At 40.9% G+C, this 13,344-nt stretch overlaps 1 protein-coding gene across 1 annotated transcript; it reads right to left on the bottom strand.

Annotated features, from left to right (window-relative positions):
- Positions 1–606: 606 nt before the first annotated feature.
- Positions 607–11,125, bottom strand: Ms4a5 (membrane spanning 4-domains A5). The gene is made up of 5 exons (XM_005369663.2): positions 10,869–11,125; positions 7,516–7,644; positions 5,828–5,884; positions 4,558–4,710; positions 607–990 (listed from the first exon to the last, which is right to left on the bottom strand). The coding sequence occupies exons 1-5, from the start codon at positions 11,016–11,018 to the stop codon at positions 904–906; spliced, it is 576 nt and encodes a 191-aa protein (XP_005369720.1). The 5' UTR covers positions 11,019–11,125; the 3' UTR covers positions 607–903.
- Between the last annotated feature and the right edge of the window lie 2,219 nt (positions 11,126–13,344).

Genomic DNA, 13,344 nt, shown 5'->3' on the forward strand with positions numbered 1-13,344 from the left:
CCGTCTGACAGAAAGTCTGGGATATGGTAGCTCCATCAGTATTTGTCATCCTTGATTACTGAATATTTATCCATTTGCTTCTCTTTGTTACTATGGCAAATACTAGAACTGAAAGAAATTTAGAGGAGAAAGGGGGTTCTGTTTGGCTTATACGTCAGGTCTGAGACTCAAAGCAGGAATCGGAAGCAGAAATCATGAAGGAATGCTGCTTTCTCTGCTCTCTGACTCATCTCTACAGCTTCCCCACCTGCGGGAGATATCGCCTCTCACAGTGCCCCAAACATGACCACAGGTCGTTTTATCTGGGCAACTACTCAAATCGACCATTCCTCTTCCTAGGTAACTGTAGTCCGTGTCAAGTTCAAAATAAAAATGAAACAGCATGCTGCAGTCACTCTTGCAGGTGCCGGACTCAGAACAATTGACAGCCTTGTGGCTATAACAATTGACAGCCTTGTGGCTTCAAGGTAAAATTTTCTCATCAACTCATTCTTCCTTTCAATTCATCTTCCCGCTTCATGGCGCAGGAGCCCTTGTGTGGTGTCTCTTGGGGGACTTATCAGGAAACTGTCATGAGTGGAGAAGTCAGATGACATGGTCACCCGAGTTTGAACTTCAGTTCATATCTTTACTTATAGAGTGGCCATGCCACAACGAGCAAGAAGAATGATCACACCAAAGTGAGTGTTCTGTTGGGTGAGGAAGTGGCCTTCCAAGGGTACAGGATGGATTTCATCACCCAAAATGATCCCCCTTGAGTCACCCCCAACCTCTTTTGCTTCAAAACTGCGAGTTTTAAGTATGTATGTGTCTTGGCTCTTTCTCATGAGCCTACTATCCTCTGAGATGTACTGCTTTGCATCTTTATTTGCACAGTGCTATTCAAGAACAGCATTCCCCAAGTTATTCTCTGGTGTACCACAAAGTTGAGGAAAAGAGGGAGATGAACAGCTCAGTAATGCTGAAGATCATCAGCATAGCCAAAATCCCCTGCAACAGAAGCAAACAGGGGAGTCAGGACATTAGGACAGAGATGGCTTTTCTGATCATAATGAAGCAGTCGAAACTACACAATAAACCCTCCCCTCTCAACTTAGTGAAGGATAATGGGAATATAAGCTGTACTAGCATGGCATAGGAGAGCATTATTTTCTTTAAGAAAAATCAAACAGATTGTTTGCTAAATGATATGCAGAAAAGTAGTCTCTTGAAGGACAAAGACAGAAGAAATCCAAGAGATAGGAAATGGTAGAGACAAAAATAGAAAAGGCAAGGAAAAGAGGGGGGAAAGGGAAAACTACTGCCCCAGAAAAAAAAAAAAGGGCAGCACACAGAAAAACAGACACGGAGAGAAAGCTAGACTAGAAACACCACTCAGTCCTTTCTAATTGCTATAGAAAATTTTGTTTGGTTTTGTTTTTCAAGACAGGGTTTTCTGTAGCTTTGGCGCTTGTCCTGGAACTTGCTCTGTAGACTAGGTTGGCCTCAGACTCATGGAGATCCGCCTGCCTCTGCCTCCCAAGTGCTGGGATTACAGGTGTGTGCCACCACCACCCAGATACAGAAAACTTTTAAAGTAGATGGTACCGTGCCGGCTAAGAGCACACATAGCCCTACACACTTGGTCAGGAATTCACAGGCTGGACCCTGGCACAGAGCTGATCAAAGCCTGCCCTCTTCCAAGACTGGATCCTTCTGTAGCCATTGCAAAGGCTCACGTTATTGGCAGTCTATTCTATGCTGTATTTGTCTATTGTATTTTTATGATAGCTTGAATAACTATTTAAGATCCCTGGTTTATTTTAACAGTGATCCAATGTGTCATGGTGTAAAGTATTTCAATACTTTACTCCTCTGTGACAAGAGCTGATATATTTCCTTCTTTTTTTTTTCTCTTCGCTGTTTGTTTGTTTGACTTTGAACAATGCTGCAGCAGTGTTCTTGTACCGCATGTTTATATATAGGTGGTTTGTTTGCAGTGGAGATCGACGCTGGGCTGAAGCTGGGTGCCATTTATGTAAGTGGATGTTGTCTCCCACTCTACCATCTCAGATGATGATGCATCTTTACATCACGTCTCTGCTTGCCATCCTACTTCCTCATTACTCCTTGACTGCAGCCTGGGACCTTCTGATTGAATCCTGCTGGATGCTGAATGCATCAATTAATAAATCCCCAGGCTTTTGATAGAGAGAAAGCAAGTTGAGGGATTTTATACATGACTTAATCAAATGGAGGAAGTTCTTCCTCTACTCATGGCTTCTTGAGTGTTTTTGTCATTTGACGATGAATTCAGTCAAATGTTTTATTTTCTATGTCCACTCAAATATCATGTGGATTTCATCTAGTGTTTTGCTGATATGGTACAATAAATATATAGATTTCTTTAAATATACATTCCATTCTTGGGACACATGAAACCTGGTTGTAGTTGGTGATCTTGTGTATCATCACTAGATTCTACATGCTTGTATTTAACTGGGGACTTTTATAGCTATATTTATAAGAAATATAGGTCTGTAGTTATCGTCATGTGTTTTTGGTGTTTGGGCCTGGTTAATTTCAGTCTTACAGAACACATATCATTCAGACACTGTCACAGTGTTGTCATGTTAGTAAGGTTGTCTATTAGTTATCTTTTTTTTTTTTGAGACAGGGTTTCTCTGTAGCTTTTGGAGCCTGTCCTGGAACTAGCTCTTGTAGACCAGGCTGGCCTTGAACTCATTGAGATCTGTCTGCCTCTGCCTCCCAGATGCTTGGATTAATGGCATGCACCTCCACCGCCTGGCTCTATTAGTTATCTTAAACCTTAAACTAGCATGGAGAAAACAGAAAGATAAGAAAGTCACAGTTAATGGCCGCTGGCACTTTGAAGGAGGGCACTTTTGCTCCAGTAATCTTTAATGGAGAACACGCAGTTGCTAAGCTCAAGGAGTTGGAGCTGCCTATGAGCTGTATCATATCCTGTAGAACATTTACTTTGGAATTTCTTAAGGACTGTTGTTTGAGACTATGTGAGGTGTGCCGGTGACGGTGGTGGTTTAGTAATGCTGCAATATAATCTTCTCTGAACATATCTATATGTTATATAGATAGAAACACATTCTATCTAGTATTATATATATGTATATATTCTCTCATTGAAAATCATCACAAAGAGTGATGATTAGACTGTATTATTGGCAGAGGAGCGCAGTGTATCTTGTTCCTGTTAGCTGCCATCTATAGAGTCATTTCTTTTTATACATGTTTTCATTTTGGGTTGGAAAAAGAGGGACTTCGAGAAGCTATTGGTCATCTATCCCCATATATCCTTTAGCGTTGGCAAGATCCAGTTCAAGTTGTGAGCATTCTTGGATCACCCAGTTGGTGTCTACTGAAAGTTAAAACTCTCAGGGGGTGGGGATGGGGCTGAGGCGCGGGAAGAAGTCAGATGTTTGGTTTGTGGATACAGTTTCTTGAGTTTGTTTTCTTCTCTATTTACTCTGTCCAATCAGTCCTCTGTACCACATTGGGCAGGGCCCTTTGTTTTATCCTTACTTGAAGATTAAGAAGCCTATTGAGGGCCCAGGACACTGTAGACCTACCTTGAGTGGACACTGGCCCTTCACCTTGCTCTCAGAATTAGATTTCAGAAGGCCAACACTGACCCACAGCTGTGACACATAAGCAGCTTGGGTGTTCTTTAACGTTCTGCTTAGAAATTCCAAGTCCTAAGCTTTTCTTCTACAAACTTATAGTTTGCAAATAGCAAACCTTTAAGGCTTTTAAATGTCTTTGAGTGAGTTTTGTTCTATTTGTTTTATAGGTAGCATTTTGTTTTCAGAGGATTGATTTGGAAAGTTCTGCTCAGCATGACCAACCAGTTCCCTCTTATATGATCCCCTTATCTGATTTTAGGGGTCCTATTATACTCAATCACACCAAACACTATCTTAGAACAGCTCTCTTTTTACATGAACCCCATTCTCTCAGGTAGTTTTGAACTTCATCAGTTTTTTGGTGGCATTTGGATTAAAGCCATTGCCTCATCTCAATTAAGTGTGCACTCCACCATGAAGATACTCATGTTAGCAGTCTTTAATGTGCCTACTTGACAATCAATTTATTTCTATATAGATTCATTCATACCTTTTACATTATTTTACACTAATTATTGTTGTATTTTGGGCAGAGCAGAAATGTCTATTTTCAGTTTACCGTACTTTATAAGAAATATAAACATTAAAATCAAATAAAAACCATAGACAAAATTATAATGTATATTGGGAACTTTGAACCACAAGCATACCACTAAGCCTCTATCTTTTAGTATCATTTTCTATATATATTATACTTATTTTGCGTGCATGTTTTATACGCTTTATAAGTTATTGAGTGTTTATTGTTCTACTCCACAATGCCTGCTAAAATGTTGGTTTGGTCCAGTGGACTCTTGAATGTCTTGAGTACAGAGAAATGCACACATGTCCACAATACTATCTGGATGGTGCTGGGTGCTAACCTTCTTGTTTAAACCATCTGCTTCTCATTCTAGAAATGGCGCAGGGGACTTACAATGAACAGAGTGGTAATAGCAGCACACTGACTAGCATCTGGAGAATAGCCACAGATGAATTCTCCATCTAGAAGGAAACCAAATATCAGGAGAATGATTCCAGCTGTTGCTCCCAGGGCACTAAGTAAATTCATCACCTGGCTCATTTTTATCTGCAATAGAATCAGAACAGAACACAAGACTCAGGCCTGCCTTGTGCCACAGACAGAGCAGTGGGGGTGGGTGAGTACTGGAGAGCTAGATTAGTCCCAACACCAAGAAACCACCATGTGATCATTTAAAACCTTTGCAGCTCATAATAGTCTTCGGGCATTCTTCCACAGTGGACGAGAGAAGTCAGCTAACCTTTGATCCCCTCTCCATCTCTCAAATTCTGTACCTGGGTTAACTTCCATTCAAATAGTGGTAGCTGTGGCCTGTTTAAATGTTCATTTAAGACTGTATTTAACCAAACACTGTACTCATTACTTTGTCACTGGTATCGTCCGAAAATTACAAACTTTTGGGTCTGGTGAGATGACTCAGCAGATAAATGAACTTGCCACCTGACAACCTGGGTTCCATGCCTAGGACCCACATGGTAGAAGGAGAGAACCAGCTCCTACAAGCAGTCTTCTGACTTCCACGGGTACACCATGACTGCCACTGATACACTGTGACTTTCGTGAGGACTGACTACCACGGGTACATTTGTGTGACTGCCCCAGGTACACTGTGACAGCCATGGGTACACTGTGGCGTGAACAAGCACCCCATACAATACCTAATAAATAAATGTAAACATATTTTAAAATTACAAAATGTTAGGATGTTCTTTGATTCAAATGACTTACTGACTTATTACTATCTAATGTCTTTGTTGCTTTGAGTGAGATAGAATACTCTATATCTACAAATTTACATAGACCAGCAACATATTCTTTACCTCTGGAGTCTGTTTATGATTTAATTAGGTTGTCTACATCATGCTGCTCCTGTGAGTCAGACTATGGCCTGGTAAAGCATCTAGTCTGCAGTAGACTCCAAAACTACTTATGGAAGAAAATGAATAACTAGAGAACTGAGACCCAGTCTGCATTAATGACCTAAGATCATAGACAATAATTGGACTGGTCCATGCCTCAGTGTCCTTATGTAGAACATGAAACTCAAACATAATAACCTGGAAAAGTCTCCTGATAGCTAATGACTTTTGACTCTATGATGACTTTCAGAGCCAGGCAAAGTACGTAGTAATTATAATTTTTACAAGGCAGAAATAGAACTCACCATATAGTCCGTAGTTTTTCTTTTCAGTGCAATCAGAAATGCTCCAGAGTTAATGAACTACAAACAAACAAACAAACAGATAAAAAGTATCTCCATGATGGACATGGTAAGCTGATGTGGAGTGTTTCTCAGGTCATTTCTCTGCCCACTTCTTCCCTATGCCTCTCTTCTAAGGTCACAGAAACCCCAGGGAAGTGAGGAGGGTGAGCCACCTCTGTCCACAGAACAGAGGATGAAAAAGGGTCATGTCCTTTGTGAGCCACCTCTGTCCAGAGAGAACAAAAGGGCTAGGTCTGCTTTAGTCTCAGCCACCTGTGTGAAGAAGAGGCTGTTTTACCTCACTGGACTTTCAATTTCCTAATCCATTTCCTGTTATTGATATCATGACTCAGTTTCCAAATGACATCAGTGTCATCATTTTAGGAACACTAAGGTCATATAGTCATTATAGTCCAACCAGTGTGTTCTGTTGGTTGGGAACACTGGGTACAGTTTTGGTCAACAGACTGGTGAAGATAGAAAAGAAAAAGGAAAGGAAGGAAGGAAGAAAGGAAAGAAGGAAGGAAAGAAGAAAAGAAGGGAGGAAGAAAGGAAGGAAGGAACGAAGGAAGGAAGGAAAAAAGAAAGAAGAAAAAGGGAAGGAAGAAAAGTAAAGGAAGGAAAGTAGAGAAAGGAAGGAAGGAAAAAGGAAGGGAGGAAGAAAGGAAGGAAGAAATCACACACACCAATTTTTATGGAGGTTGATCAAGTATGGGAGCCTCGTTGCTTAGTGGAAACTTAAAATCTGAGTTTGGCCCCAGCTATGTTTAAATTTTCAGCCCCGTTTTCAAGCCCCATTTGTAGTGGATGCTCTCCCAGACCGTCCGACAAACGATGAGACCTCCCTGCCTTTATATCCAGACACTACCCTGTTCCCACTCTTTGTATATACTTTTTTCACCTAAGTAAACAACCCTTCATCCTTTAGGCCCTGGTCTTGCTGGAAATGACTGGAAAGTTCCCTTTACACTTAGATGTCTTTCCTTTGGAAGCAGCTTCTGCGTCCTTGTCAAATACTTGTCATAGCCTGTGGTATGAGGACTTGTGGCCAGGGACTGCCTTCTACTGAATCCCGCACCCTGCCCCTTCTCTGATGCTAAGAAGGTGCTAAGTTAATGTGGACTATGTGTGATTAAATGAACATCTCTGCATGCTCAGAAGGCCATGGAGCTGTCCCTGTCCCTGCTTCTTCACTTTCTGCAGAGCAAACTGCTTGCTTATCAACATCAGACGCAACACCACAAAGGTATAAGAAGTACACTGATCTCTTGGCATGGTTTCTTTCTTATTAGACTGAATGTCCATTGGAGGATAGTCAATGTACTAAAATTTGGATCCTTATTGTCTTGCTCTATAAAAACAGTTTATCATGTGTTGCAAGAAATTTTGGATGAATTAATGGACCAATAAACAACCATAAAACCCAGAGGAATATTCTCTCAAAATTTCAAGACCCAAAGATGGACTACCATCAATTCTGGTGATTCAAAGGAGGATAGACGTAATTGCAATGAGGTTATTAATGCCTTTGTGACATCTTCTACAGAATTATATACCCAAGTCTGTCTTGCTTCATAACTAAGAATTCATTCACTAACACCTTGCCTGGTTGATATGCCTTTAAATTGAACTAAATGCACTGTACTCACCAAAGCAGAGCCCCAAAATGGATATCCTGAGATAAATATAAAAGGAAACCTTGGATATGGGTTTACCAAGGTGAAAAGGAAAACAACTCCAAATGAAAAGTTCATGATTCCACACAGGATCTGGGTTGTCTGCAAAAGAGTGGAAAGTGAGCTCAGAAGAGGCACAGTGGTGGCGTCCATTCTACTTAAATCTTTAGTTATGGATTTGGCCGTCACCCTCTTTATAATCTAGGGAAGGATAATGGACGTCCCTTTATAATATTCCTTGATGTTTTGTTAATCCCTCCATCTGATTTGAATTTAAATTATGGAACCAGCTTGGCCAACCAAGGGGCTACTCAGGAAAATCCTTTTGGAGGTGAGTGATCCTCTGAGCCTTTTGAAGCAGGGTTGCATCCCCAGGCCTATGCTCCTAAGGCATATTCTCAACCTACTGTTTGTTAATGCTAGGCAGGGGGTCTGTGAGTGCTAGAGAAGCCTGGTGAGAATGACAGAAAGGACAGAAGGTGTATACCCAGGGGCTTTTTGTCCTTTATGAGCTTTTCACTCTACTGCCTCAATCTAGGTGAGGTCTTTTGCTGCAGTACCAACTTCTGGTGGCCGAATCCTAAGAGGTATGGTAGGCATTTTTGTCATATCTGGATGTCTGTCCCTCTTAAATGTCCCAATACCAACTCAATCCATATGTCCTCAGATGGGCTCGTTTTCCTGCTTTAAGCCTGGTTTTCTGACTTCTTTGTTGTTGATGCTGTCATCCTTTTAGGGTTGGGGTCATCAGTTCACCTATTTTTTTCAACTTCCCTGAGTGCCACAATCCCAAAGTAGCTAACTTTCCTATTATCTCTAGTTGTGAAATCATGCATACTTCAGCCAAAAGGATGGCTCAGCAGGTAAAGATACCTGACACCAAGCCTGACAAGCAGAGCTCGATCCCTGAAACCCAGATGGTGCACTCTGACCTCCACACGTGTGCTGTGGCATGCATATGAGCATCTCTGCACACAAATGAATGGATACAGGCAAAATATAAATAGCAACCTGACAAAGAAATTACAAAATCATACATATTTGATTTGTATCCCATCATCCTGCTGTAGGCAAAATCGGGATGCCTATTTCATAACTTTGTTTTTCCATGTGTTGGTGGATATACAGAGATATTCTTCCATTTTCCGTCCCTCACCCAGGGCACTCATTGGCTTCTTTCACTTAATATGCAAATGAGATTCTTTATGCTTCCTCTTGGCTTGCTACCCTCTTCTTGTATCACAGACCTTCATTACTGGGTCTATTATACTGCGTGGCTAAAACATGAGGCAGGTCGAGTCTTTTTATTCTTAGTCTTCTTAAATCTTTTAAGCCCAGGTTGACCCTTCCCAGCTCTCCTCCACCACCCCCTCCCTTTGCTTCCTGGGCATCACTTTCCAGTGCTTTCTGCATCTAGTATGCTTCTCTTTTCTTCTTTCATTTCTATTTGTTGGAATTCCATCATTTCTTCAGAATCTGCATTAAATGTCCAATTCATAGTGAGTTGTATTCATCCCCTTTTAATTGTCCCAGCTCTGGGCTCCCATTGCCACTGTCACTGTTTTTACTCTTATTAGATACTCCATTGAAATACAGTTCTCAGTATATTCATGCTATTTTTATGTTTGAATGACACCTCATTTTCCTCAGTGAGGAAAAACTAACTTGTATTTATTTCTGTGAATACAGCAACTAACATAGGTGCTTGCACCTAATTCCACTTTTGTTAAAGTAATATAAGTGATTTCATTCAAAATCGGATTCCCATTGTATTTGAAGAAAGACTGAAGCAGATTGCACTAGTGGTCTTCCACTTGCTATAGGATGATCTTTCTTATTTCCTTCTTTTCTTTTCCCTGAAAAAGTCTACTTTCTATTTTCCATTATGGGAGACTGGAGTTCAAAGGACAAAATATTCTCAAAGATATGGGTGACATTATAACCTCAAACATACCTCTCTACCTCTCACTTTCCCATTTTCTTAAGAAAGGTTTGGTAAATAAAATTAGTATTTGTAGAATGAAAGAGATGGTTGATGGAGAAATTAATGTTTGCCAGGACTCCATCTGTAGACAGAGAACTACAGGCAACTAAAGACTTCTGAGAAAGGGAGAATTCATCTTTCCTATGCTCCAGCCCCACCCTGTGAATTGATTATCCAAGGGCAAGTGGTCAGCAACACTGTCAAAATCAGAAGATTGTTTTTATTTATTTTCTTTTTCAAATACAATCTTCTCATTTAACATAGCTATACCTATTCCCACTCTCTCCCTTTCTCCCACCTTTCCTTCCCCCACCTCCCCATCTATTCTTCAGAAAGGGTCAGGCTTCCCATGGGGAGTCAACAAAGTCTGACATACTACCTCCAGGCAGGACCAAGGCCCTCCTCCCTATATTTAGGCTGAGCGAGGTATCCCTCCCAAAAAGAATGGACTCCAAAATGCCAGTTAAAATACTAGGAATAAATCCTGGTCCCACTGCCAGTGATCCCACAGAGTGCCAAAGCCTCACAACTGTTCCCCACATCCAGTGGGCCTAGTTTGGTCCTATGCAGGTTCCCCCACTATCAGTCCAGAGTCGGTGAGCTCTCACTAGCTCAGGTCAGCTGTTTCTGTGGGTATCACCATCATGGTTTTGACCCCTTTGCTCATATTATTGCTCTTTCTTCTCTTGGACTGATCTCCAGAAGCTAAGCTCAGTGCTTCACTTAGATCTCTGTATCTGCTTCTATCAGTTTCTGGTTGAAGGTTCTATGATGACAATTAAGGTATTCATCAATTTGATTACAGGGGAAGGCCAGTTTAGGCATCCTCTCCACTGATGCTTAAAGACATAGCTGGGTCATCCTTGTGGATCCTGGAAATTTCTTTAGTGCCATGTTTTTTGCTGGTCCCTTAACGACCAACTCAATCAAAGTATCTCTTTCCTTTCTCTCTCTCTCTGACCCTCTCCCTTCTTGAGCATCCCATTTCTGGGCTTGCGTGGGACGGTATAAAAGCATGTGTTGCAGTATGCCTCATAGGGAATCTGGCCTAGCTTCTACTTGATTGCAACTTTTTTTTTCTTTCTGAAATTGACTAGAAAAATCTCAAAGCTTGTTAGTTTGGCGGTTATGGTTTTTAAGAGTCCAGGAACATTGAATTTATTCATCTTGTGTTTTCCTGTTCACAGAATCTTGTGCACAATTTATACAGAAGCACAGTGCTTACTTGATAATTGGAGTGGAAATGAAAGTTGGAGTTCATCCTTGTTGAAGAATGTGTGCTCAGATAGTTCTTACCCACCCTGCCCTGTATAGAATATACATAGTTACACATTTTACTTACCCCTAAGACCTTCAGTTTTCTAATAAGGACTTTCTGCACTCGGTTTTGGGCATTATAGGCTGAGGCTGTAAGAGTTGTTTGTTGTTCTGGACTGGTGACCTCTGGAGGAAATACCAGGAACATGGGACTATTCTTATTGTTTGAATCCATGATGGTGTAGCTGGTCTTTTTTAAGTGGAAGGGAAGGATGTAGCTGGTTGTCCCATTTACACCATGTTTGTTTCCTGTACTGAGGCTGTCTAGAGCACTGGCATTATTGCCCTCTGGCTTAGAACCATAGAACCATAAAGTCACAGAGTCATAGAATCTCAGGAATGGCCAAGAGCCCAAAGCTATGAATTAAAGTGCCCACGTCCGTGTATTGCATTGGAGAAGCTGACTAGTGGTCTTGGTTTGTCAGTAGACACTGTGTCCTTGGGCAAGTCACGTAGCCCTCTGTTCTTACAACTTCCTCATACGTATATTAACCTGGGAAGTCTTTTAGATCCCAAGTTTCCAGTGTTTCCATTTTGATGCAGAGAGGACAAAATCTCTCAGGCATTAGAACTATTTATCCTTTTTTTTTAAAAAAAAAAAACACACACCTTATTCAAGTTGCTTCTCGCTTAGAAGATATTTTTTGCCACCTCACTTTTGTAGCTTTATGTTATAAATTACCCCAAAGCATAGTGACTTCAAAGAACTGCAGTTTTACATTTTTGGGCACTCTGCCATGTACGTTGCTGGTTTCCCCAGCTGGTACTGTTCTATAAAGCCCTGGCAAGTTCTGTCACACATCTGTGGCCCGCTAATAGATTGTATAGTTAGAGGAGGGGGGATAGCATTAGTCACACATCTCAGAGTTGCAGGCTTTTGTTTTGTTTCCAGGACGACAATGCTCCTCGGACATCTGCTGAGTCATTTATTAGTGTCCCATTGGCCTTGGCAAATTCTGTAGGCAGTTTAGACTCAAGTGATAAAGGAACAGATGACTTCATTACTGGGTCTGGTCTGTCAAACTGCAAGGACATAAATGAGCAAAAGAAAGAATTTGTTTAACTTTTTAAGGTGCGCGCGTGCATGTGTGTGTGTTTATGTGATGTGTGTATGTGTGCAGGCACCTGTGGTGGTCAGAAGAGGTTGGCACAGTTCCTAGAGCTGGAACTCAAGGTGGTTTTGAGCAGCCCAGTGTGGGTCCCTGTAAGAGTGCTATTAACTATTAACTGCTAACTCCAGCTAGCTGTGCAGCACTGCTGTGCACTCTCAGAGTGCTATTAACTATTAACTGCTAACTCCAGCTAGCTGTGCAGCACTGCTGTGCACTCTCAGAGTGCTATTAACTATTAACTGCTAACTCCAGCTAGCTGTGCAGCACTGCTGTGCACTCTCAGAGTGCTATTAACTATTAACTACTAACTCCAGCTAGCTGTTCAGCCCTGCTGTGCACTCTCTTTCTGTTGATTTCAAACCTTCCTTCACTGAGTTTTCTGTCAAGTCCAGCATCTTGATAGCTGAAGGTTACGTCCATAGGGCACAGTTTGTTTTGAGTGTACCTTCCTCACGTTCACCTTAAATGGACATAGATTCCTGCTGATGGTCGGCCTTCATGAAAACCATCAGTTCTTGATTCATTTCCTTTGAGTTCAGGGATCTTTGGGTCGATGTAATGCCCCATTGCAATGGGCTGTGTGCACTTCACTGCTCATGTTTTAGCTTTGCTGTGGGCCATTTTCCTCCCAAGCATAGTAACATTCTCATAACTGCCTGATAAGTGGATAAGTAATTAATTGTTCATTATGTTTTAATTTATCCACATCCTTTCTCATGATGCAACACAAGATTCATCCTTGGAGCATGAAAATTCAGAATTAACCCTAAACCCTTTTTAAAGAGTTAAATAATATTTAATTTTTAAGAATTTTATGTGTTTCCATGTTTCCAATGACTTTTTCTGTGTCTCATGCTCAAATAAGTTTATTTACTAGTTCTAGGATCAACATAAAGTTATCCATTAGCTTCTACATTCATATTAGTTTATTTATTGAAACATGTCTTATTTAGAGTGATGATGATATAATACAGCTATTTTGTGTGAATTATGTTCTGATATGCAAGTAAATTTTAGTAATAATAAATAAAAGTACTGTCAGTCAGCATTACTTCTTTTATTGTTTCTTTTCTAACCATGATGGTCAAATATTTTGTCTCACTTTATTTCAGTAGTTCATTTTGGCTGTTTCTTTACCAGCTGAATATGTATCTATGATCTTAACTTTAGGAACCTTGACAATATCACAGTGAGCTGCTGAGGATGGTACTGTCCCGTATTTCTGCACTGCAGCCAGTTGTTTGCTATTAGACATTTCAGGGTTGTTCACACATGGATGGCGTGTGAGCTCAGCCTTGAAAAGCTTTACATATCCTCACGTATCTCATTTTCTGACGTTATAAAACCTCATCTTTTCAGGAAAGGCCCTCTAATCTTTTCAAAATTTAT

This window comes from Microtus ochrogaster, unplaced genomic scaffold, assembly GCF_000317375.1.
Source record: "Microtus ochrogaster isolate Prairie Vole_2 unplaced genomic scaffold, MicOch1.0 UNK56, whole genome shotgun sequence".
In the NCBI taxonomy this organism is placed as follows: Eukaryota; Metazoa; Chordata; class Mammalia; order Rodentia; family Cricetidae; genus Microtus; species Microtus ochrogaster.